Here is a 14,897-nt window from a genome sequence, read left to right as displayed (position 1 = left end):
ATTGTATGTCCCTCTCTGGAGCTTAGAAGTTACTTTTGTTTTTTGTCCTGAGGTAAAATGAAAATAAAATTCATTTTTCAAAAGGCAATTGGCTGAAATACATGGTTAGGTCCCTCTCCAGAGCTTAGAAGTAACTTTTGCTTTTTCTGTCCTGAGGCAGGAAAATGAAAATAAAATATATTTTCCAAAAGAAAAATTTCTGGGATACATTATATGTCCCTCTCCAGGGCTTAGAAGTTACTTTTGTTTGTTTTCCCTGAGGTAAAATTAAAATAAAATGTGTTTTCTAAAAGGAAATTTTGCTGGGATAGATGGTTAGGTCCCTCTCCAGAGCTCAGAAGTTACTTTTTTAACAACCACTGCTTAGAAAATGTTTTAAAATGTTCCCTTGAGGAAAAATGTTTTCCTCAGGTATGAAAATAAAAGTATATTTTCCAAAAGGAACTTGGCTGGCATCCATTGTCTGTCCCTCTCCAGCCTTTGAAAGTTACTTTTTTCAACAACCGCTGCTCAGGAAACGTTTTAAAAACGTTTTGATAAGAAAATTAATGCAACTCTGGAGGGACCCACAATGTATTCCTTTTAGAGAATACATTTTATTTTCTAAAAGGAATACATTTTGGGTCCCTCCAGAGTTGCTTTGCAAGCTTCTCCTTTGACAGACACTGCTTAGGAAATGTTTTAAAAAGTCCTTTTGAGGAAATATGATTTCTCCCCCCCTCAGATATGAAAGCATTTTCTAAAATGGAATTTGTGTCCCTCCAAGGGCTTGGAAGGAGGAAAACACAAATGGCGCTTGGACCTTCACAAAGTCAATAGCCACTGCAGTGTATTTCTGTGTATCTTTATTAATCCCAATACAAGTTAAAAAGACTAACCGCTACAACTACACATGTCCAAAAACAATACTCTTTTCAGTAAGGCATTTGGAAGATACTGGTGTGTTTTCTCATTGCAGAGTCTGAGAAACAGGGCTAACAGGACCTTGGAGCAATGGCTTTGCTCTTCGCTTTCGCCTCCTTACGAGTGACCAGAGAGGAAGATCTCTCTCAATTGACCCTTGTGATCAACCGGATCCCCTGCAGAGGAGGCCATGTTCAAGTAGCTGATCTCTGAAGATGGGAAAAGCATGGAGGAGAGCTGGGCCTTTCCTGCGCTGTCCCCCTGGATGGCTTTCAGGGAGCTGCGAGACTCCGAAAGGTCCGCCAGCGAAAAGCTGGAAGAGAAACGGTAAGCTCTCTGTTTTTACGGTGATCTTGGCTGCGTCTGCACTGCAGAAATAACCCAGTTTGACACCCCTTTAATGACCATGGCTCCCTGCTATGGAATCTGGGGATTTGCAAAGCGGAGATGTCTAGGGTGAGACACTGCAGAAATGACACATTTTAACACCACTTTAACTGCTATGGTTCAATGCTGTGGAATTCAAGTACAGTATTTGCAGTTTGTTGTGGCACCAGAGCTCCCTGACAAGAGGCGGCTAAACATTTCACAAAACGACAGCTCCAGAATTCCACAGCATTGAGCCATACATAGCAGTTAAAGTGGTGTCGAAAGGCATTATTTCTGCAGTGCAGACTTGGGTCCTTGTCTCACACTAAACATCTCCGCTTTGCTTGGCCACCCTACGCTGGAATGAGACTGCAGTGCAGATGCACTTTGTTCCTTGCAGTAAGACTTTGAAGCTGAAATCTACCAGTGTATGTTGCCTTCCCCTTTTGCCTTTGGCTCACCTGCACCCACCTGTTTCTCCCCCAAGAACTTATTCCAATGTCATTGCAAAAGAGCTGCCTCCAGTAAATGCGGCCAGAAAAAGGTGAAAGGAAAGCCGTCTCCTACGCTTGCTCTTTGGTAACCAGGATAACCAGTAAACCCAAAAAGGTAGGTAAACTCATAAAGTTAAGCCATAAAGGGAGGCTTGAAGGGAGAAGCTGTCTCCTATGGTTGAACTCCAGTTACCAGATTCATAGTGCCTTTGAATATGGATGCTCCGTTTACCCTCAGAAGACCTGTGGAATCCCATTTTAAAGCTATGTTTAAGCCTAGGACTGTTATTGCTTGTCTGGTTACAGGGAAGGGAGTGCATTGTTTCTGCATGCAGATCCTGGCTCCCTCACAACACTCCTCAGCACATACACAGAGCACATTGATATAGTACCTTGCATTGGAAAGGGGTAAAATCTTGTTTTGCAGCTGGCACTCGGCGAAGCCAATGCTTTTCATCTCCTGGAAGAAGAAAAGACTGTTTTTTAAAAAGGGAAGTTACGAGCTCAACTCAAACTCATTGGAGGACCACTCTTAAGCTTTGAGCAATGCACTTGGCGGTGTATGTAAATAAAGGAGAGTTGCCAGGGGCTGCAATTCTCCAGATAATAAATACATTAATGTGTGTTGCCCCCCCTCTGGAGGTAGTAGCCCTATTCTATCTCTCATGGTGGCTAGATCAAAAGATGAAGAAAGTCTCTATTTCCAAGCTCTGGTGGCAACATCTTGGATCCCATGTCCGTGGGCCAGTGATGCGGGTTTTAACCCAGGTTTCATACGAACCAAACTCTCTTTCTAAATAGCCTCAGCACCTTGGAAAGCGCCATCAAAGACTGCCAAAGCCTGGAATGGTTTTGCCACACCACTGACATGAGACTCAACCACCAGCGCAAGGTTCTGTAACCGAAGCAATGATTGTCAAGCCTGTGTTTCTCCGCCTTCAATATGCGCTGATGTTCAACCCTGATCTGTTACCAGTGATGAGCCTCCCCAGTATCTGCGATTTCAGGTGCCCTGATTCATCTCCCAATGCTGCACATTGTTAGATTGGTGTACTTCTCCATAGAACTCCCTGCCACATTGTTAGCCATTTGGAAGGAAAAGTGGGCTGCAAGTAGTGAAAATGGCTGAAGACACAAACAAACCCCAGAGCCCAGAAGGGCTACAAAGACATTTACTGGACCCTAGAGGACCTCATCCCTCACAGCAAGTGATAGTGGGCACCTAGGGATGGTATGGGTAGGGACCTGGCCTCCCTGTTCTGCCCCAGATAAAACCAAAGGGCTTTCTCACATCCAAGTCCTGCCTGTGGATCTTCCTCAAGGCTCGCTTCAGATCTCCAACTTGAGTAGCCAGCTGGAGGCGCCGTTCGTGATGCTGCTTGTTTTCTTCATCCAAAAACTGCACTCTGGGAAATTCCACAATGGAGAAAAAAGGGTCAGTGCCCTCATTTGCCCCACTCAGCAGGGAGTGTTGCGGTGGAAGAAGGGTCAGCCAAAGAAGAACACTCAACCCTGGATCCATCTGGGGAGACCCAATGCAAGCACAAGGTTCAACTGTGGAACTCACTGACCCAAGGTATCAGCCTACTTAACGTCGGAGTGCACAACTGTCCTGATTTGGCTGGGATAGTCCCAGTTAAACATCTTTCATGCCACTTTTTCAGCTGTTCTTTAAATGCCCTGGTTTCTCCCTCTCCCTACCACATACCTCTCTGTCCTCAGCAAGTAGGCCTTGTTTTTACGTTACCTGCTCTGGATTGTGCCGAGAAGCTCTTTGTTGCTCCGCTCGGCCTCTTGCAGGTCGTGGAGCTGCTCCCGAAGTTTGCTTCTCTCCTGCACCAATTCTCCATTCACAGTGGACATCTGTTGGATCAGCGCACAGTTGTTTGCAGGGCAGAAATAACTCCATGGACTAAATGTCTTCATTCTTTCTAACATTCTTCCTAATTCAACATCCCCTTTCTGCTGCGTAAACTCCAAAAACTATGGCGGAAACACCCTGCGCAGGAAGCAGGAATGGGACTGCCATTCCCATTCAGCCCTCATCAGCATGGCCAGTGGTGGGGGATGCTGGGAGATGTAGTCCAATGCCATCTGAAGGGTTACATGTTTTCCTTGAGAATGGACGGCAGACAATAAAAATTCCTGTGCCATTTCGTTTTGCACACAATGATGCAAACAGGAGAAAGAACGTGCTCTGGATGGAAATATGAAAGAAGCTGGCCTTGGATCTCATCCTGGGAGAAATTCACTAAATATTTCCTCCATTGAGAGGAAGTCAGAGGACACTCCTCTATACAGAAAGTAAAAACTATCTGATTTTATTTTACTTTCATTCAGCCTTTCACTCCCAGATTCTGGCTCTGTGTGTTGGGTAGATTTGATATGCAAACTCTCCATTGGAGTCGGGTGTTTTGGGCTCATTCTTATGTGCAGTTTAACCTGATACCCAATTGACTTCGCTGCTGTTGTTTATTTGATTCCAAAGGTCCCTTGTTCCCACTATAAGCAGATCATTTCATTTGCCAATGGAATCACTTGTGGGTTTTTTTTTTCCACGATTGGTGTCCCATTAGTTTGCGCCACTTCAAAATAGTGTCAGTCATTTGTCAATTTGGAGGACATGGGAAGAAGGAAGGAGGACGAAGAAAGAGGGACCATGAGGAGAAGGAAGAAGAAGCGACCATGAAGGACAAGGAAGGGACCTGGAGATGGGAAGGAAGGGACTGTGGAGGAGAAGGAAAGAAGGAAGCAACCGTGGAGGATGAAGAAGGAAGCAGGAACTGTGTGGAGAAGAAAAAAGGAAGCGACCATGGAGGACAAGGAAGGGGACCTGGAGGATGAAGAAAGGAAGGAGGGACCACGGAGGGAAGGAAAGAAGGAAGCGACCATGGAGGACAAGGAAGGGCCCTGGAGGATAAGGAAGGAAGGATTGACTGTGGAGGAGAAAGAGGAAGGAAGCAACCATGGAGGATGAGGAAGAAAGGCAGGAACTGTGTAGGAGATAAAGAAGGAAGCAACCTGGAGGACAAGGAAGGGCCCTGGAGGATGAGAAAGAAAGGAAGGGACGTGGAAGAGAAGGAATAATAGAATCCTAGAGTTGAAGGAGACCACAAGGGCCCTCCAGCCCACCCCATTCTGCCATGCAGGAAACTCTCAATCAAAGATCCCTGACAGATGGCCATCCAGCCTCTGTTTAAAGACCTCAATGAAGGGGACTCACTACACTCCGAGGGAGTTTGTTCCACGTTGAACAGCCCTTACTGTCAGGAAGTCTCGTCATGAGGTGGAGGTGGAATATCTTTTCCTGGAGCTTGCATCCATTGTTCTGGGTCCTAGTCTCTGGAGCAGCAGAAAACAAGCTTGCCTCCGCCTCAATATGACATCCTTCAACTAGTTAAACAGGGCTATCATATCAACTCTCTTTCTATAGGCTAAACATCTTCAACTCCCTCAATTGCTCCTCATAGGGCATGGTTTCCAGACCCTTCACCATTTTTAGCTGCCCTCCTTTGGAACCTGGCTCAGTTTCTCAAGTCCTTTTTGAATGTTTTGCCCAGAACTGACACTATTCCAGGTGGGACCTGACCAAGCAGAATAGAATGGCACTATTACTTCCCTTGATCTAGACCAGGGGTAGGCAATTGCCTATCCCCGATCTAGACACTATACTTTTATTGATGCAGCCTAATTGCATCGGCCTTGTTAGCTGCCGCATCGCACTGTTGACTCATGTTCAACTGTGATCTATTTGGGACTCCTAGATCCCTTTCACAGTGTATAATCTCATTCAGCCAGGTGTCACACATCGTATCTGTTCATTTTATTTTTCCGCCCTAAGTGCGTAACTTACATTTCTCCGTGTTGAATTTCATTTTGTTAGATTTGGCCCAGCTTTCTAGTTTATTCAAGTCATTTTGAATTTTGATCCTGTCCTCTGGGGGTATTGCCATTCCTCTTAATTGGTGTCATCTGCAAATTTGATAAGTATGCCCCCAATTCGTCATCCAGGTCATTGATAAAGATGTTAAATAGCACTGGGCCTAGGACAGAGCGACCATGGAAGACAAGAAAGGGACCCTGAGGATGGGAAGGAGGAAGAAACCGTGAGGAGAAGGAAAGAAGGGAGCCATCTATGAAGGACAAGCAAGCCAACCTGGAGGATGAGGAAGGAAGGCAGGAACCAGGAGGAGATGGAAAGAAGAAGGAACCATGGAGGGGAAGGAAGTGACCGTGGAGGATAGAAAGGGGCCTGGTGGATGAGGAAAGACGTAAGGAGGACCATGGAGGAGAAGGAAGGGGACCGTGGAGGACAAGGAGGGACCCTGAGGATAAGGAAGGAGGAGAGTAAAGAAGGAAGGAAGGAGGAACCATGGAGGAGAAGGAAAGAAAGGAGCGCCCATGAAGGACAAGCAATGCGCTCTGGAGGATGAAGAAGGAAGGAAGGCACCATGGAGGAGATGGAACAGGAGGAAGTGACCCATGGAGGAGAAGGAAGGGAGCCTGGCGGATGAGGAAAGAAGGAAGCGACCATGGAGTACAAGGAAAGGACCCTGGAGGATGAGGAAGGAAAGTAGGAACCTGGAGGAGAGGAAGGGCCACTGGAGGATGAGGAAAGAGGGGGAGGAGGAGAACGTGAGTAGAAGGAAAGATGAAAGTGCATGATGGAGGACAAGTAAGGGACCCTGGAGGATAAGGAAGGAAGGCAGGAACATGGAGGCAGAAGGGAAGTGACCATGGAGGATAAGAAGAGAGCCTGGCGGATGAGGAAGAAGGAAGGAACCATGAGGAGAAGGAAGAAGGAAGGACCATGGGGACAGGAAGGGGACCCTGGAGGATGAGGAAGGAAAGTAGGAACCATGGGGAGGAAGGAAGGGACCCTGGAGGATGGGAAAGAAGGGGGAACGTGGTAGAAGGAAAAGATGAAAGTGATGATGGAGGACAAGTAAGGGACCCTGGAGGATAAGGAAGGAAGGCAGGAACCAAATGGAGGAGAAGGAAGTGACCATAGAGGATAGAGAAAGGGAGCCTGGTGGATGAGGAAAGAAGGAGGGACCGGGGAGGAGAAGGAAGCGACCATGGAAGACAAGGAAGGACCCTGGAGGGGATGAGGAAGGAAGGAACCGTGGAGGAGAAGGAAAGAAGGGAGCGACCACTGAAGGACAAGCAAGTGACCCTGGGGATGAGGAAGGAAGGAAGGAACCATGGAGGAGAGGAAAGAAGGCACAGCTCCATGCAGGACAAAGAAGGGACCCTGGAGGATGAGGAAGGCACCGTGTAGGAGATGGAAAGAAGAAGCACACCATGGAGAACAAGGAAGGGACCTGGAGGTGAGGAAAGACGGAGGGCGTGGAGTAGAAGGGGAAAGCATGAAAGTGATGAGGGAGGACAAGTAAAGGGACCCTGGAGGATAAGGAAGGAAGGCAGGAACCATGGAGGAGAAGGAAGTGACCATGGAGGATAAGAAAGGGAGCCTGGCAGATGAGGAAAGAAGGAAGGGTCCATGGAGGAGAAGGAAAGAAGGAAGCGATCATGGAGGACAAGGAAGGGACCCTGGAGGATGAGGAAAGAAGGAAGGGACTGTGGAGGAGGAGGAAAGAAGGAAGGAAGGAAAGAAGGAAGGAAGGAAGGAAGGAAGGGACAGGACCCTGGAGGATGAGGACCCTGAGGGACATGCTTTCTTCACCCCAACTGTGGGCTCTCACCTTCTCTAATTGGCGCTTCGATAAGCGAAGCTTGTTTTCAAGATGCCTGATGCTGACATCGCGCTGTTTCAGTTCCGAAATGAAGATCTCCTTTGCCCGCCGGAGCTTTGCCTTGTGCTGGAGTCTCTGCTCATGGTGCTTTCTGAGAAAGAGAGGGGGGCAAGCCAAGGGCGTCTTCAGAAACAGCGCTGCCTGCCAAGCTTGTACAAAACAGATCTTCTAAGCTGTGGCACATCACTGCTAGGGGTCTCTGCCTCTCCTCCATTACCACCATTAATGGTCTACTCACCATCCCCATCCTCATTCCCACCACCTGGTCCATCCATTCAAGGACCATCTATGGATTTTTGCCACGGTAGTACTTCTGAGCCAAAAATCCTGCTGGTCTTCAGGGACCCATGTGGCACAGACATAGAAGTGATACTGTCTGTTTGTTAAGAGGCTGGTCCCATTCTTGGAGGGGACGAATGCTGAAAACTTCACTGGGCTGAGGAAATACAAGAAGTGGATGCTATTGCTAAAACTTGCCACTATCCTAATTGTGACCTTAACCCTTATGACATACTACCGCTGTCTTGATTTGTCAGGGACAGTCCTAGTTAATCCTCTGTAGTTCCATTTTTCCAGAGGGTGTGCCTCACTGGCCTCAGAAAATACTACCCCACAATTCCCGTAATGCAAAGGATTTTAAAAAGGAAAAAACAACAACAACAATCTGGTTGCCTGAGGAATAATCAATATTGTGCCTGCCTTCACCTGACTGCTATGTCCACCCGCTTGAGGATGTGCACAAGCTCCTTGAAGAGGGCCTCCTTCTCCCGTTGCAAGGTGATGATCTGCTCCAAGAGCTTCTGGCTGTGTGTTTGGCAGTGGAGATGCTGGAAGAGAGATTTGGGCTCTGGGTCAGTTTTCCAGCCGATTAGAAGCCCAACACAGAATAAATTTTGCCAAAGTGAGAAGGCAGTATGGATATTTCAACACTACAGGCCAGTTGTGGGTTTTAGCCTTTCTTGGTTCAGGAAAAAGAATGACACTGGAAAATAAGGTTATCCAAACATTTTTCTGTACTTATATCATTTTCTCTCTCTGTCTTGTTTCTTCATCTCAGGGCTCAGAAAAGCATCCCCTTCAACTGTCCTGATCTGCCAATGACAGTCTTGATTAATCCTCTACTTTTTCCAGCTTCTTTTAAAACGTCTCTTCTCTTTCCTCCTGTCATCTTCCCTCTTGCTCCTCAACTTATGCAAACTTGAGTTCAAAATACTGAACTCATTTACACTCCATTAACTCAGAGAGGGCGAAAGGAGAAGAGAAGAGGAGGCAGATTCTTGCCCTTCTTGCTGCAGTCTATCCTTGCTTTTGTGTTCTCCCTTATTAATAGCATTGGACATCGGGAACACAGTCCCCTGTTGCTGGGCCACATATGTCCTGGTTTTCATCTGTGGAAGGTATGGAAAAGGTGATGGGGAGACTACAACTTCCAGAATCTCCCAACCATGCTGACTGGGGGACCTAGGAAGGTTGTAGTTCCAAACATCAGCTTTCCCAAGCGGTGACTAAATTCCAAAGGCATTGTGGCTTTGCTCACCTCATTCAAAAGGGTCTTCTTTTCTTCTTCCAAGACCCGCAACCGGTCTTCCTGCTGCTGCCCTTGAGCTTGCAGCTCCACACATGTCTTCACCAGCTGCACCTCTTTCTCCTGCTGGAGCCTGAGCTTCTGGTGGAGTTCTTCCGATCGCTGATCCAGGAATTTTCTGGTGGACAACATCTCATCCGTAAGAAGAAAAACAACTTGGGGAAGAGTTAAGAAGGTGCCAGCACCCACATTCTTGTGCTTGGAAAGATACGCTTAAAGAGCAATCCACTCCCATTACTTGTTAAGGCCTTTTAAAAGCAATGTCCCTCCTTACAACCCATTGCCTTTATCAATCCTTTACTACAGGCTTTGGTTTAATTTTAACCATACAGCAGAATACTGTTTCAAATGGTGTACTCTATTCTTTTTGTTTTTCAAATACAGTATGTTTTTGTATTTGTGTTTTCAAATGGTTGTAACTGTGGCTTTTTAACATAACTGACATTTAATTGTTTTTTAGCTTTGGTATTATACTTTAAAAAAACCTTAACTGTTATTTTAAGCCTGTGACTGGGTGCTACCTTTTCTGCTGCTCCTCTTCAAGCTGCCGCTGAGCCTTCGTTTCTTTTTCTCGGAGCTCTTTCACCTCCTCTTCCAATTGTTTCCTCTCTAAGATGTGGGTCTCACAGAGTTGCATCTGGTGGTGAGATTCCTTCAGCTTTTGCTGCAGCTCTGCAATCTGGGAAAGCGAACAATATATTACATTAGAGAGACACTAACCAAGGCTAGTGAGAGGTAATCAGAGCTTTAAACATTCATGAAACTGTCTGAAAGTCCTAGGTTTTGTTTCTGTACAAACCAATTTTATTTTGGAGATCCACATAACATTTTCTTCATCCCAAAGTATTTCCTGGGAACTCCTGGCATTGCCAAGGACTTTTCATTCCAACTTATCTGGTCAGTTTAAATCAACCCACTATTTTTCAAATGGAAATGATGCTATTGCCAGTAAACACAGCTTTGTTTCCAGGAGACAGATTCAACAGGGAACAAGCAAGAGAAAGAGGACCATTTACACCAAAACAAAATGATGCTAATGTTTATGTAGTCTGATATTGCTAAAGCGCTTAGTCCTTTGACTATATCTCCAAGAATTATAATAAAAAGCGTTGGTTTTCTTCTAAAATTCTTTGGTGCACTCACTCCATTAGCCAACGTACGTTTGCAATGTAATCCTTTGTGCCTCTTCCCTTCCTGAACCCCGCTTAGACATCTGGCATGGAAGTTTAGCATTGACAAGAAAGGACTGTACTGGGCAAGGACTTGAAGGTGGCCACTGACCTTTTCCTCGGCTTCGGCCAGCCTGGCTTTCTCCTGGGCGAGCTTCTCCTGGAGGCCGCTCTGGTCTTGTATCTCTTGGGACTGCCTGAGCAGCTCTAGCTCCAGTTCCAGCTCCAGCTCCTCCGTCTTCTGATCACTGAGCTCGCATTGCGAGGTAAGAGACGAACAGGCCTCAGAGGTATCCAAGAGCTTCTGCTCCACCTGTCTCAACTCGTCTACAGTCTGAGAAGAAAAAGAAGGGGCCATTTTTAACAGAGCTTTGAAGGAGTGAGTTATAAGTAAAATCCTCCTCCTCATGATGTAACATCTTCCTCCTCATCATGATGTTGCTGTTACTATCTGCTTTCAGGCTGCTTCCAACTTATGGCGACTCTAAGGTGAACCTATCAAGGGGTTTTCTTTGCAGAGTTTGCTCAAGGGGGGGGGGTTGCCTTTCTTTTTGCCTTCCTCTGAGGGTGAGAGAGTGTGACTTCGTCACCCAGCATGATGTATAGGCTTGAGTGTTGGACTATGTCTCTGGAGACCAGGGTTTGCGACATCATAGCCCCCTTGCATTTGAACCGGGATAGGGACAACTGTGGACTGCCACTCCCATCAGCCCTAGCCAATGGTGAGGAATCCTTGGAGCTGTGACCCCACCACCATCACAAACATCATCCCAGTTCCTTGGTTCCCCAAGCTTTAGTAATCAAGACTTACCTGCTCCTGGTAGCCAGGTAACAAAGATAAGTCAAGCAAGCGGATTCTGTTGCTTAACGCCAGGATTTCTTGGTCCAGCTGAATGTTACGCACCCTCACCCTCTGTAGCTCCGAGATTTCTAAAGGTGATAAAGGTCCATAACCAAAGCATCCAGGGAGTCTCTGCTCTTGGAAGGGTACATACATCTTGGGATATTCCCTCCCTGGAGGACTGGTTCCCACAACTGATTCACTACTGCAAGGGAAAGACCCCAAATGTGCTATTTTGCTACTGATTATGGTACACAAAATGCACACCTTCATGTTTTGGGGTTTTACTTTCATCCTGTGTTGTAACCCTGGCAATGAGCCTAAATACCACAAAGATGCCAGACCCTGTCTGATCTTGGAAGCTAAGCAAGCTCAGCTCTGATTAGTACTTGGATGGGAGACTGACCATGAATAACTGAACAGACTCACAAAGGTAGCAAATCTGGTTCCTTCTTTGCGTACCTTCCAACTGTACCAAGCTGCTAAAGGAATGAGCAGGCATGCAACTTACCACTGTTTTCCACTTCATCTGCCTGTTCTTCCATATTTTCTGCCATGGATGACGCTGACTGGAAAAAAGATCAAGACAATGAAGTCATTATATGGGGCAGATGGGGAGAGAGAGTAGCAGATGACTGCTTTTTCTAAAGATTTACCTCTTGGGTGAACAGTTGTCTGATGGGAACACATCAGTTCCAGTTTTGCTTTTCAGCCAAAAGCCTGCTATGTTTTCAAGTTTTCTTGCAGGAAAAAACTCAAACTGCCACTTTGTTTAATGGCTTTGCAGCAATTTGGAAGATTTGTGAGCCATTTTTCATGATTTGGGGATTTGGGTACAAATATGGTTTGGAGTCCACATTCAATCCACAGTCGACACTTTTCCCATCCCTATTCTTGATATGCATAGTAGGTGGCAACAGGGTTCTAGCAGAACTGTTTCAGCAGCCCTTGGTTTGAAGCAACAGAGTTGACAACGGTTTTCAAAGAGAAAGTCATTTTTAGTCTGTTTCAGTGTGAAAAGGAGGAATCAAGTGCCACCTTTAAGATGAACTGATTTATTTTAGAGTGAGCTTTTGTGGCACTGAAATCCACTTTTTCCGATGCACTGTTGGAACGCCATGTTCAAGCTACAGGTATTTAAGCATTGACACAGTTATGCCTCAGTGAAAGCAAATGGGAAAGGAATCATGCTGGAGCAACTGCCCTGAAACTTACAATAGCTGGATGCTCTTTGCTGGCTTTGTGATACTATCTGCTTGGAAGAAAGGAGGCAACAGCCAAATGCTCCAGAAGGAAACCCTTCAAAATAAGAAGATGATCCCAGATGGATCAGCCCCAAGGCCTCATCCTGTTTCCTAGAATGGATACCCAAAGAGAAGTCCACAGTCAGGACAAGAGGGCAAGAGCTCTCTCCTGCTACTCATGAGCAACAGAAATTCCCCTGGATCCTCAAGGGCAAAAACCACCCACCCTGCCTTTCCGTGACTTGACAGTCTTTTCTGTGAATATATCTAATGCCTTTGAAAAGTGTGGAAACTGGTGGCTGCCATTCTATCTTTGTACCAGTAAATCCCATCTTCCATATTTAAAGCCGCAAATGGTAGAGGACCAAAGTGTTTTCAATTGTATTGAAACTACTGATGACTTACTTGTCAGGATACAAGATCCTTCCAAAAAGCAGAACTCTTGATTCCTACAAAATGCAACTGTCAGAGTTTGAATCGGAGTGCAGAGCTCAAATCCTATGGCTCTGATTGTAAAAACAGCCCAAAATAACATACGCTGTAAAAACTGAAATACACGCTCTTGCCACGTGGGTTCTGTTAAGAATTAAACTGCATTTCTCAGCAACCCTTCAGTTCATCCCTCCTTCCTTCCAACTGCCCAACTGAAATGTCTCAACTCCCCAGTTCTGCTGCATTCTCTTGTCTCCCTAGTAACTTCTCCCACCGTCTCTGTTCTATATTCCTTCCCACCGGACACTACCTACATCAGGTCCACTACAGAGCCATCTGCCCTGGCAAGTCATTGGTTTCTGGCCCCAATTCAGTGTGTCCTTCCCTCTCCATAGTTCATAGGACCAGCTTGATGAACTCTCTAGGAAGTCTTTTGAAATTCACCTTCGAAATAGGTTTCAGGTTTCCATGCATGCTTTAAAAACCCATTTTATAAACCCAGCAGTGTCCTAACGGCAATGTATAAAAAAATTCAGGCTCAAGGCTTTTAGGGCCCAGGGAAGAAAAACACAAAGGAAACCTGGAACTTCCGAGCTGTCTTAGTTCAGAAAGTCAGTTCCAACTGCGGTGTATTTCAAAAATATATACGTTTATTACATCCAGTACAAGATAAAGACTAACGACTACACCTATACGTGTCCAGAAACAGTATTTTTTGAGTTAGGTACTTGAAAGATGTTGATGTTTCTTCTTCATCACAGAGTCTGAGAAATAATACTGACATGAACTGGGAGCAATGGGATGCCCCCACGGAGGGCAGTTGTGCCATGTTTGTCCTGCAAGCCTCTTCAGGTCCGTCCTCTTACACATCGTCGCAGGAGAAGGGTTCGCTCGGCTGCCCCTTGTGAAAGTCTGCCGGCTCCCCTGGGGAGGCCACGTTCAAGTAGCCAATTTCTGAAGACTGGAAAGGCATCGGGGTCCTTTCCGTGGGGTCCTCAGCTTTGCCAGCCTGGATGGCTTTCAGGGGGCCACTAGACTCCAAAAGGTCTGTCACTGAAAATCTGGAAGAGAAATGGATAGTCCTGGATGGGTCTTCTGTTTCGTGGTGTCCTTGTCTCACCCTAAATATCTCTGGCCTTTCCTTTGCTTCCCTACCAGCCATGGAAAGAAAGTGGAGCCTAACAAAAAGAGTTCAATTCGAGGAAATCACACAGTCCCAGCGCCATCCAGAAAATGAAAAGAAGGAAGGTTTTGAATGACACCTCCCAGCATCCCTGACCATGCCAAGGTTAACCCTGACAACTGGAGTTTCTGAGAGTTAGAGTCCAAAATATTTTCAGGGCTAAAGGCTGAGAAGCACTGCCTTATCCAAGCACTAAAGAAGATGGACCTTTACCCAAAGCCTTTCACCTCTCTGGATTCCCCTTCATGTTGGAAGCTGTGTCCTATTTCTTTGTCCTACAGGGATGCCGCCAATAAATGCAATCAGCAAAGTGTAAAAACTCTCTCCTATGGTTGGTCTTTAGCAACCAGATAATCAGCAATACAGTGCCTCTGAGTATGGAGGCTCCATCAGAAAACTTGTGGTATCCCATTTTAATGCCATGTTTAAGCCGGAGATGTTTGTTGCTTGTCTCCTACAGGGAAGGGAGTGCATGGTTTCTGCAAGCAAATCCTCGCCTTCTCAAAGCACTACCCAACTTGTAGACAAAGCAAACTGGTACAGTACCTGATGTTAGGAAGGGGTAGAATCTTGCTTTGCAGGTGGCACTCAGAGAAGCCAATGCTTTTCAGCTCCTGTGGAAAGAGGAAATCAAACAAAGTCAAACAAATTGGAAAGTTACCTGTAAAAACATTTGCTTCCTAAATCAGCCCTAACCAAGATGGAAAACAAAGTTATCAAAGCAAGATCAACAAAGGGCAATTTTGAGGATTCAGAAACCAAGATCCACTGCACATCAGCATCCCAGAGAAAACTAGAAATGGCTGCAGATTCATTTTTAAGTTTTGTTGTGACAAAGACACTTTTGGGGCAAAACAAGGCATCTGCATGGCCAGGGTGAATAGTGAATGGATTTTGAGAATGTACTCCCAGGGAATGGCT

General features: G+C 46.0%; 2 protein-coding genes across 6 annotated transcripts in view; both read right to left on the bottom strand.

Moving 5' to 3' along the window:
* Window positions 1-828: 828 nt before the first annotated feature.
* On the bottom strand, window positions 829-13,657 carry LOC121936248 (coiled-coil domain-containing protein 30-like). Of its 5 annotated transcripts, none has more exons than XM_042478260.1 (12): window positions 13,576-13,657; window positions 11,629-11,686; window positions 11,088-11,206; window positions 10,389-10,610; window positions 9,629-9,786; window positions 9,060-9,225; window positions 8,228-8,349; window positions 7,472-7,613; window positions 3,514-3,629; window positions 3,058-3,172; window positions 2,159-2,226; window positions 829-1,216 (listed from the first exon to the last, which is right to left on the bottom strand). In XM_042478260.1, exons 2-12 carry the CDS (start codon window positions 11,672-11,674, stop codon window positions 1,021-1,023), a joined length of 1,470 nt encoding a protein of 489 aa, XP_042334194.1. In that variant the 5' UTR covers window positions 11,675-11,686; window positions 13,576-13,657; the 3' UTR covers window positions 829-1,020. The 5 variants fall into 5 exon arrangements, with proteins under 5 accessions (XP_042334194.1, XP_042334191.1, XP_042334192.1 ...); XM_042478257.1 differs by lacking the exon at window positions 13,576-13,657 and adding an exon at window positions 11,774-13,272; XM_042478258.1 differs by lacking the exon at window positions 13,576-13,657 and adding an exon at window positions 12,333-13,272.
* PPCS (phosphopantothenoylcysteine synthetase) overlaps window positions 13,424-14,897 on the bottom strand; it is a 28,785-nt gene continuing 27,311 nt past the window's right edge. Inside the window, exons 23-24 of the mRNA XM_042478630.1 lie at window positions 14,523-14,590; window positions 13,424-13,854 (exon numbers count right to left, since the gene is read on the bottom strand). Coding sequence (XP_042334564.1) covers window positions 13,656-13,854; window positions 14,523-14,590 — 267 coding nt within the window. The 3' untranslated portion in view covers window positions 13,424-13,655. The remainder of the gene's footprint in view (window positions 13,855-14,522; window positions 14,591-14,897) is intronic.

The sequence above is a fragment of the Sceloporus undulatus genome, chromosome 7 (genome assembly GCF_019175285.1).
Source record: "Sceloporus undulatus isolate JIND9_A2432 ecotype Alabama chromosome 7, SceUnd_v1.1, whole genome shotgun sequence".
Taxonomy (NCBI): domain Eukaryota; kingdom Metazoa; phylum Chordata; class Lepidosauria; order Squamata; family Phrynosomatidae; genus Sceloporus; species Sceloporus undulatus.
Note: the sequence above shows the minus strand (reverse complement) of the source record. Positions and strands in the feature narration are given on the sequence as shown.

What these genes read in the sequence shown, in the direction of transcription:
- LOC121936248 (XM_042478256.1), bottom strand. Translation starts at nt 11,273, where the DNA reads ATGTATGTACCCTTCCAAGAGCAGAGACTCCCTGGATGCTTTGGTTAT. An exon ending in TACCTGGCTACCAGGAGCAG is followed by an intron (nt 10,611 to 11,087) that starts GTAAGTCTTGAT and finishes TTTTCTTCTCAG; the next exon opens with ACTGTAGACGAGTTGAGACA. An exon ending in TGGCCGAAGCCGAGGAAAAG is followed by an intron (nt 9,787 to 10,388) that starts GTCAGTGGCCAC and finishes TCGCTTTCCCAG; the next exon opens with ATTGCAGAGCTGCAGCAAAA.